At 41.0% G+C, this 9,004-nt stretch overlaps 1 protein-coding gene across 6 annotated transcripts in view; it reads left to right on the plus strand.

Annotated features, from left to right (window-relative positions):
• The window catches only part of LOC148310001 (atypical protein kinase C-like), a 109,246-nt gene extending 100,691 nt beyond the window's left edge, over positions 1-8,555 (plus strand). For all 6 annotated transcript variants that reach the window (XM_088259168.1, XM_088259166.1, XM_088259167.1 and 3 more), the window contains 4 exons: positions 1,553-1,638; positions 2,590-3,732; positions 4,946-5,061; positions 6,223-8,555. In XM_088259168.1, the coding sequence (XP_088115294.1) occupies positions 1,553-1,638; positions 2,590-3,732; positions 4,946-5,061; positions 6,223-6,310 (1,433 nt within the window). In that variant the 3' untranslated portion in view covers positions 6,311-8,555. The remainder of the gene's footprint in view (positions 1-1,552; positions 1,639-2,589; positions 3,733-4,945; positions 5,062-6,222) is intronic.
• Positions 8,556-9,004: the final 449 nt, after the last annotated feature.

Raw genomic sequence — 9,004 nt, forward strand, 5'->3', positions numbered from 1 at the left:
ATAAAAAAAAACAGTTATGTCATTTTTTAAATTACTGTAAATCCCCTAAGAATACAATTTTTATGGTTCTAGATGACTTTGGAAATAGATTAGTAGACTGAATGCAGCCAAAAGGCGATCTCTCATACGAATGCGCGGCAAAACGATGTATGATAGATAAAGGGGACGGTAAATTAAGGGAAAAATATAAGGCTGAGATACGTTGCCAATAAAATTCAGAAAGGTGTGTTGAGATGATTTGGACATGCGGATGGAATGTGTTGAGATGATTTGGACACGCGGATGGAATGAGTGAATAAAGAACAGCAAAACAAATTTATGCGGTGAATGTAGTGGACATCGTTGTGATGTCAAAAAATAATATGAATAATAACTCCTATAATAATTTTGGAGATAATCCAGATTTGTGAATAAGTCCAAATTGGACGCACTCAAAATGTTGTTGTGGCGAAGATTGTTTGCAAATATAGTGGTGTGGTGTTCTACTTATGTTCTGCCTACCCTCCGGGGAAGCGGCGTGATGGTTAGTTAGTTAGTTTAGTGAGATTAATTATTAAGGCTTTACATTTTAATTAAAACAAGTCTTTATATATTTCTCATTTGTTACGTTATTGGCGGTGTGCAATATGACTGAAAATTTATTGTAACTGCAGACAGCTGGTAGAATTCCATATTGAATTGTTGGGTAATATATCCAAATTTAAACAAGGTTTATTGGATTTGAATTCTACATTTATTTATGTATATGTAATACGTGACGCGTTTCGTCTTATTAACGAGTGTTTGATAATGTCTTAATAAGACGAAACGCGTCACGTATTAACATATACATAAATATTTGTAGAATTCAAATCCAATAAACGTTGTTTAATTTTGGATATATTACCCAACAGTTGAAAATTTAAACATTCAACCCTAAAAGTATGTTCATACATATATGATGAAAGTGGGCTGATCTGAAACAGATCGCACCATTCAGCCATGTCGTATTTAATTGCATAAACAATTTTCTTACATAATAATTCTGTGGAAATCTCAGTGAGGGCACATTTTTGTCATTTGTTATTTGTAATTATATATATGATGAAATAAATTAAATAAAATATTAAAGAACTTGTATAATTGTATAATGAACGCTTAATTTTCTTATTATTTTTTGACATCTCATAAAAGATGAAGAAGAATATCAAAGTCTGGGCATTTACGGGGCTGACGACCGTCACATTGACAACCACACTACTCAAATTCTTGGAAGTTCTATATATATGAACCAATTTAGAAACCTTGTTCATGAATCACTAGAACTTCACTAGAGACATCTATTGGTGAGATGTAATTTATATTTATGTATATTATAAAAGAAATAAAATAAAATAAAATAATAAAGAACTTGTATAACTTGTATGTAATTAACGCTTAATTCCCTCTTCACTGAAGTGAAGTGAGCATATTATACGATGTTGAAAACTGAAACTGCGGACTCTACAGACTCGCGAGTTGGCAGAGATGTGGTGATATTGGTTCTGTAGTAACAGGAATCGTTGGTTTCCAGGGAGCATCTACCGGAGAGGAGCGAGAAGATGGAGGAAGCTGTACAGGGTCAACGGCCACATCTTCCAAGCGAAGCGCTTTAATAGGGTTAGTACCTTTTCATTCCATTACAGTCACTTTATGGTATTATCTATCCATTTTTAATTAAAATTTTCTTTTTCTCCCTTCTTCCAACTCTTATCCGCACCCCATTGGTGCATAGGGCACTGCATCATATAAACGCGGGGTTATTTTGATCGGTTAACACATGAAGGAAAGGTGATCAGCCCTCCGTTACAGGCACCAGTCCAGGGATAATTTTAAATAAATATTAGAGTAAAAAAAAATCACTTAATTTTATTTGACCTACCCCTGGGAATCGAACCCGGGACCTCCAGAACGGTAGCCGAGCGTGCTGACTCCGTGCATGAAGGCATATCGAGGTATGAAGTTATTTTTCACCGCAATGTTTTTTCAAATTAACCCTGGACCGGTACCTGAAGCGCAAGGCTGATGCAACCTTTCCTTCACGTATTCAACAATCAAGATAACACCGCTTATATACGATGCAAACCTTCTTTACGTCCCCTCTACTCTGTACTCACGACAAGTTTGTCGAAACTGGTTGGAAAAATAAGCATTTGAAAAATTAAACCAATCTATTGTTTGCTCGAAACTTGTTATCTAGTGAAAGTGATAACTGCCATTTTCATATCTTGTATCCTATTGTGTTGAACGGGTGCAAACAAATTTCTCCGCCCTTATGGGATAATTTGCTATCTCGGAATATGCAAATAAACATTAAGACGCATCATAATATTTTTGTCATTCTGCAATCTGTAGGCGATTGGTTAATACGTGTCTCGTAATATGTATATCAATATTTTGTTTTGATTAATTTTTGTAGCCATCCCTGAAATGAAATTCGATTATTTGAATACGTTTATCGATTATGCAGAATACTTTTTATCCGTAAGTTTAAATGTACGAGTACCTACTGTTGGTAATTTAGTTGCGCCGGTGGTTTTGTGATAATAATTGAAGTAATATTTGTTGTAGCGCGCGTTCTGCGCCTTCTGCCAGGACCGGATATGGGGCCTCGGGCGGCAGGGCTTCAAGTGCATCCAGTGCAAGCTGCTGGTGCACAAGAAGTGCCACAAGCTGGTGCAGAAGCCGTGCTCCAGCGAGCACGTGGAGCCCATCGTGAAGGAGGAGGCCAACGGCGCGCCGCACACGCCGGCGGAGCGCGAGCGCCGGGAGTTCCCCGAGCCGCCGCCCGACCTGGCGGGGCCCGCCGTGCCCGTGGAGGAGGGCGCCAAGGGGGCCGAGGAGCTACTGGAACCCGGCACGCAGCGCCAGTACTCGCTCGGCGACTTCGAGCTCATCCGCGTCATCGGGCGCGGCTCCTACGCCAAGGTGCTCATGGTGGAGCTGCGCAAGACGCGGCGCATCTACGCCATGAAGGTCATCAAGAAGGCGCTGGTCACGGACGACGAGGACATCGACTGGGTGCAGACGGAGAAGCACGTGTTCGAGACGGCGTCCAACCACCCCTTCCTGGTGGGGCTGCACTCGTGCTTCCAGACGCCCAGCCGGCTGTTCTTCGTGATCGAGTTCGTGCGCGGCGGCGACCTCATGTTCCACATGCAGCGCCAGCGCCGCCTGCCCGAGGAGCACGCGCGCTTCTACGCGGCCGAGATCAGTCTGGCGCTCAACTTCCTGCACGACAAGGGCATCATCTACCGCGACCTCAAGCTGGACAACGTGCTGCTGGACCACGAGGGTCACATCAAGCTCACGGACTACGGCATGTGCAAGGAGGGCATCCGGCCCGGCGACACCACGTCCACGTTCTGCGGCACGCCCAACTACATCGCGCCCGAGATCCTGCGCGGCGAGGAGTACGGCTTCAGCGTGGACTGGTGGGCGCTGGGCGTGCTGCTGTACGAGATGCTGGCCGGCCGCTCGCCCTTCGACATCGCGGGCGCGTCCGAGAACCCCGACCAGAACACCGAGGACTACCTCTTCCAGGTCATCCTCGAGAAGACCATCCGCATCCCGCGCTCGCTCAGCGTCAAGGCCGGCTCCGTGCTCAAGGGCTTCCTCAACAAGAACCCGCAGGAGCGCCTCGGCTGCCACCGCGAGAGCGCCTTCGTCGACATCGCCGAGCACGCCTTCTTCAAGTCCATCGACTGGGAAATGGTAAGCTCTTCTCGCCATTGTCAGCAAAATACGGACTTCGGAGGACATCAGCACTTATTATTTCCATTGCATCCATTACTTAGTGGCTTTTGAAAACCGGACTGGATTCCGTTTCCATTATGCAAATTTTGGAAGCAGGAAAATTTGCGACAATTCTGCCTCCTACAATCTCTAGCTGCCCAAAGTAGAAATATAAGCTATTTATAAGAATGTATGTGATACTTATTACATCCATACAATTTTCCATGATTATTTGAGTATTTTATAGTATCCGCACTATATTACGGGTAATAATGCTATATTGTTTCTTTAATGCGAAGCTAGATTTATGTTCAGTCGTAATAAGTTAAGTCCCCTCTTGGGCCGCTAGCTCGCCAGGCGGGCGACGCGGGTCCCCTTCGTGCCCCTCCCCTCCCCGCTGTCCCCGTGCAGCCTAGCTGGCGAGCCACCCGCGGCCCGGCCGCCCGCTGGCGAGCTACCCGAGTGCCGCCACCTGTGCCTGGTGCGATGCCTGGACAACTTCGACCGCCAGTTTACCAGCGAACCCCCCGTCCTAACTCCGGACGACGAGTGAGTCCCGCACTCGCAGCGCCGCATGGAACCGCTTCTCTTAAACTCCTAATTAGTCCACTATATGATAGAAAGAGGGATGTATGTCCTACAGAAGGGCTGTGCATTCCTCCGAGCATAGTTTACGGCGCTTCATCAACTTTTAATAACAAAAGAGTTTTTAATTTAGAAAATTTGTAACTTTTATTTTAGTTTATACAGTAAAGTCTCTAAAATCCGATTTACCACACAAGCCAGAGTTCAACTATGTACTAGATTTTGAATTAAATTAATGATCTGTCTTTGCTCGATTGTTATCTGGGAATTAATGTATTTGTTTGGTTTCCAACAACTAGATCATGACAGTGTTGTACTGTCAAGTACAACACTGTCACGATCTAGTCGGACTTGTGAAGTGTCGGATTTAAGAGATTTTACTTAATTTATTTCCGGTATTGTTGGTTCACCTATAATCAGGAATCTGATACATCGTACTGTATACTGCCGCTAGTAAGCTAGAGCCATGTCGGGGTAAGTTTGTCTACATCCCTAGAGAATCATCGCACAGTGGTAAATATCCCGATCCGCATGGAATAAAGTAGACGATTGCGGCTCTCGTTTGGTTTCTGCTTCTTTTCTTCTTTTTCATTAAAATTTTTTGTAGCTTGAGCAGAAACAAGTCCAGCCGCCGTTTAAGCCCCGTTTGGATTCAGATCGAGACCTCGCCAACTTCCCTCCCGAGTTTACGGACGAACCGGTCCACCTGACTCCCGACGACGAGTGAGTACTCTCCCTTGCGTAACTTGTGTCCTCCACCCTCCCGAGGAGCTGCTAGACAACTAGACAGCTAGCTCAGCGTTCGACCGGTACCGCTGACTCTCTTCTTATTTCTCTTTATTTTTAGTACAGACCATTTTAATTTTTCTATTGTGTACTATGTCATCTTCCATATAGTAAACACTATGCAATTTCATATCTCTGCATGGCATTTACAATCACTATACTCTAGTCTTATTTTACCATTAAAATCATATTTTGATCATCATATAACCTATAACGTAATTACTTTCAAATATCAGCTTATTAAATTATTTTAGTTTTCTTTTGAAATTTTCAAAATACTCTTGGCCGCCTTAACCTTAGTCAACTAGTTCACTGCCGGCAAAGCTCTTGCGCAATAATAAAAAATAGTTAAATTATAATATGCATTTCTTTTTGAGTGTGTCCAAATACTTGTTCACAAATCTGGATACAAAAAAATAATACATTTCTTTAAATCCCAAAAAATTCTTGCCTTTTAAAAACCAAAATAAATTATTTGTAAATTTTCATAAAAGTTAAAATGTAATGAATTTGTGTAATTCTGTACACGTTGCGGTAATTTTCGTGTCTGTACGTGTCATGTCAGGTCGCCCTGATGTCCACTATCACTTGAGAGTAGTTGTCCTTGTCTTGGGCAGCTCTAAATGTCCTGATCCCCGTCAAATTTCGTATATTCTGAAGCCAGGAGATCTGTCTTCTGCCCACACCTTGTTGACCCTCTATCAAAATAGAGGCAAACCTCTTATGATTGGTGCAATAGCTCGTACTTCTCTCAGCGCATGCCCCATCTGGGCACCTTCCGGACCTTGATATCAGTCAGTAACTGTCTCCCTGCTCTTGCTCTTTGGAGCACATTTTCGTTGCTGACCGATATGGTCCATGAAATGCGTAGCATTCTACGATGTAGTCACATTTGGAATGCCTTTGGTTGGTTCATAGTGTTGACTTTGAGGGTCGATAATTCAACTCCGTATAGAAGAACTGACCAGACATAACACCTAACCATTCTCTGCCGAAGCTTCAGATTGAGGCTGTCATTACAGAATATATTTCTCATCTTATTAAAAACTGTAGGAATTGATATATCCATATAACTGAGGAGAATGTTTGTCGTTGCAGCCGCGTGATAGAGGAGATCGACCAGTCGGAGTTTGAGGGCTTCGAGTACGTGAACCCGCTGCTGATGTCTCTGGAGGACTGCGTGTGACGCCACGCCTGCCTGCTGCACCCGCACCCGTACCAGCACGCGTACGCGTACGGCGTGTACCACCCCGTGGGGCCGCCCTGCGACGGCTCCGAGCCCGACTACGACGACGTGCTGGAGGACGACTTCCAGCTGCAGCCGCGCCCGCCGCCCTCGCGCTCCCTGCTCCACCACATGTTCTGCCTGCCGCTCAACTAGACCGCCCTCCCTCCCCCTCCCGTCTACCAGTGTACATGGCAGAACCCGCACGCTCCCAATATTGCGGCTTATACATTATGTCCTTATAAATGATATACATTTATTATTCCAATACTACTTTGGGTAAATATATTACGTATGAATGTTATAAATATATAACCGTTGTATGTTACTACGCACTTTAGCGACGAACAAAGTTCCCACTTTAAGAGGAGTATCAAATATCTCTATCTGATGTAGTGTTCTCGACAGCTTAGTAAATTTATTATTACTATATATAATTTGTTATAAAATTCTCGTGCCTAGTATAATTTTAATGTCACCCAAATACCTGAGAATCACATTCCATATTTGTGTCGATTTTGCCGTTTCTGATAAATGTTTAAAGATGCGTTCGGTCGAGTTATATACTTGTAGTATATTCTACACATAATACCGAGTTAACTTAAATACCGCACCGACAAAAATCAGAAATGTGGGCAGTGTGATTTGAATCTATCCAGTTGTTATGTTGGCTACGATACGATTATGTCTCGCGACTTTCCGAGATCCTTTAATAAGAAGTATGAAATGTTTTCCTTTAAGTCCTTCCATGATGAAGCAGTATTGAAATATTAGATTAAGTAATTTGGTGAACGGTTCGGGCATCCCTTGTGCTAAATATTCCCTCGCTATGATAACGTGTATATATTGTATTTGAGGGTTGTTATAAATTATATTTCATTTTTAACATATTTTATCCAAAGTTTTAACTAATGAGATGTTTTACTGTAAGACCTTCTTAGATTAAGGCGATAAGTCAAAATAATAAGCGGCGTTTTCCTTTCTAATAACCGTATTCTGACACGTAATTAGGGCGAGCTCCGCTCTCGCAATATTCTATCTGCCAACTTCCAAATATATATAATAATTTGTTGTACCCCGTATACTTTATACTTCTGGTCCCTTCAAACCAGAAAACGGCCTTTCATCAGAAAAATACTTCACTTAGTGTTAAAGTATATTGAAATGTAACTAATTACATAGTTTTATGAATCTGTTAGTAATAATTTAATGGAAATATTATTTAGATGTAATAACTTTGCGTTGCCTGTTAGAGTAACTATTTTACAATCCTATCCCGATACATTCCATCTGACTGCTGATGCCGGTCCAATGACAGGATGTAGTGACATGTAGTGGGTGTGGTGCTATATTCCAATATGGTTTATTATTTTAAGAGAAAAGTACAAGTTCAGTATGAACAAGTTTCCAGTCCACGTCGAGTATTCGGTGAACGAGACTGAATTTTATAAAATTCATAGACTTTCGCTTTTCTTTGAGCCAATTTCACTGAAATAATATTGGTCTATTATTTTGGTCCAGCGAGAGAACAAAACGGGACTCCCGGACTGACGGATCGGACTGGAGTGGACTCGAGTGTGCGTGACGTGTAGGCCGGCGCGACGACGCCGGATGTTTTGTATCAATATGAATAGAGAATATTAAATAATAATATACAATCCTCAAATGAATGTGATCAGTTTAGATTGTGATTAGAGAAGTGCGTTCGGGGTCAGATAGTCGATTACTTATTATACAAACTGTGTTGGTAATAATGATTATACATATATTTAAACATTTTCTCGTGTAGGAAGTTTTGTATTCGGATTATTATTTAAACTATAAATATTTTCATTTGATTAGGTAGGTCTTCGTGTATGTAAGTTCCACACAAAGTGGATTGATAGTGCTCTTTTATCACTTTTCCCAGGAACACTTAACTTGCGGAGGATCGTGTCTGTCTGTACGTAGCAATTAATAAAATGGAAGAATTCTACTTAAATAAATAATAACTTAACCGAGTTCTTCTTCGATATAACTTTACTTATTTAAGTTATTTCATAGATTTTACATTAATATTAAGTTTTTAAAATTTCTGTTTTAGTAGAATTACATTGTATTAATTTACCATCATAACGACAACTTAGATAATTCACTTTTTGTGTTGCATACTTCTATTGTTGTGTATTTAATAATTGCTTTCATAAATAAAATTTTACTTAATCAACTCATTATTTCATTAATTTCCCATTATCCACCCATTCTGCCATCCCGATGCATGACATTTTGACTGTATATTTTTCAACCATTCTTTAATATTTTATATTACCTTTGTGATATTGGATATTTACTAGAAAATTTGCGGGTATAAAAATTGGAAATAATTGGAACACAGGTTAGGAAGGAACGAATGGTAGTTTACGTTAGTTATTTATGAATTAGGAGCTAGCAATATACTCACTCGATTTACATATATAATGTATTGGGAGTTACAATGAAGTTCTGTGTTGTTAAATCTAACAAATCTGGAAATTTATTTTCAATTCTTACAAAAATTTAATCTACTGCATATTGACTGTCAAAGAGTTATTTTTTCAAAGGGTTTATTTACGCAGTTAAATATTTATGTTTTACATCTCCAAGGAATTATCAAGATAATGTAGAATAACATATCAC

Source organism: Brachycentrus maculatus, unplaced genomic scaffold (genome assembly GCF_059751285.1).
Source record: "Brachycentrus maculatus isolate JH-2025_06_01 unplaced genomic scaffold, ASM5975128v1 h1tg000113l, whole genome shotgun sequence".
Classification (NCBI taxonomy): domain Eukaryota; kingdom Metazoa; phylum Arthropoda; class Insecta; order Trichoptera; family Brachycentridae; genus Brachycentrus; species Brachycentrus maculatus.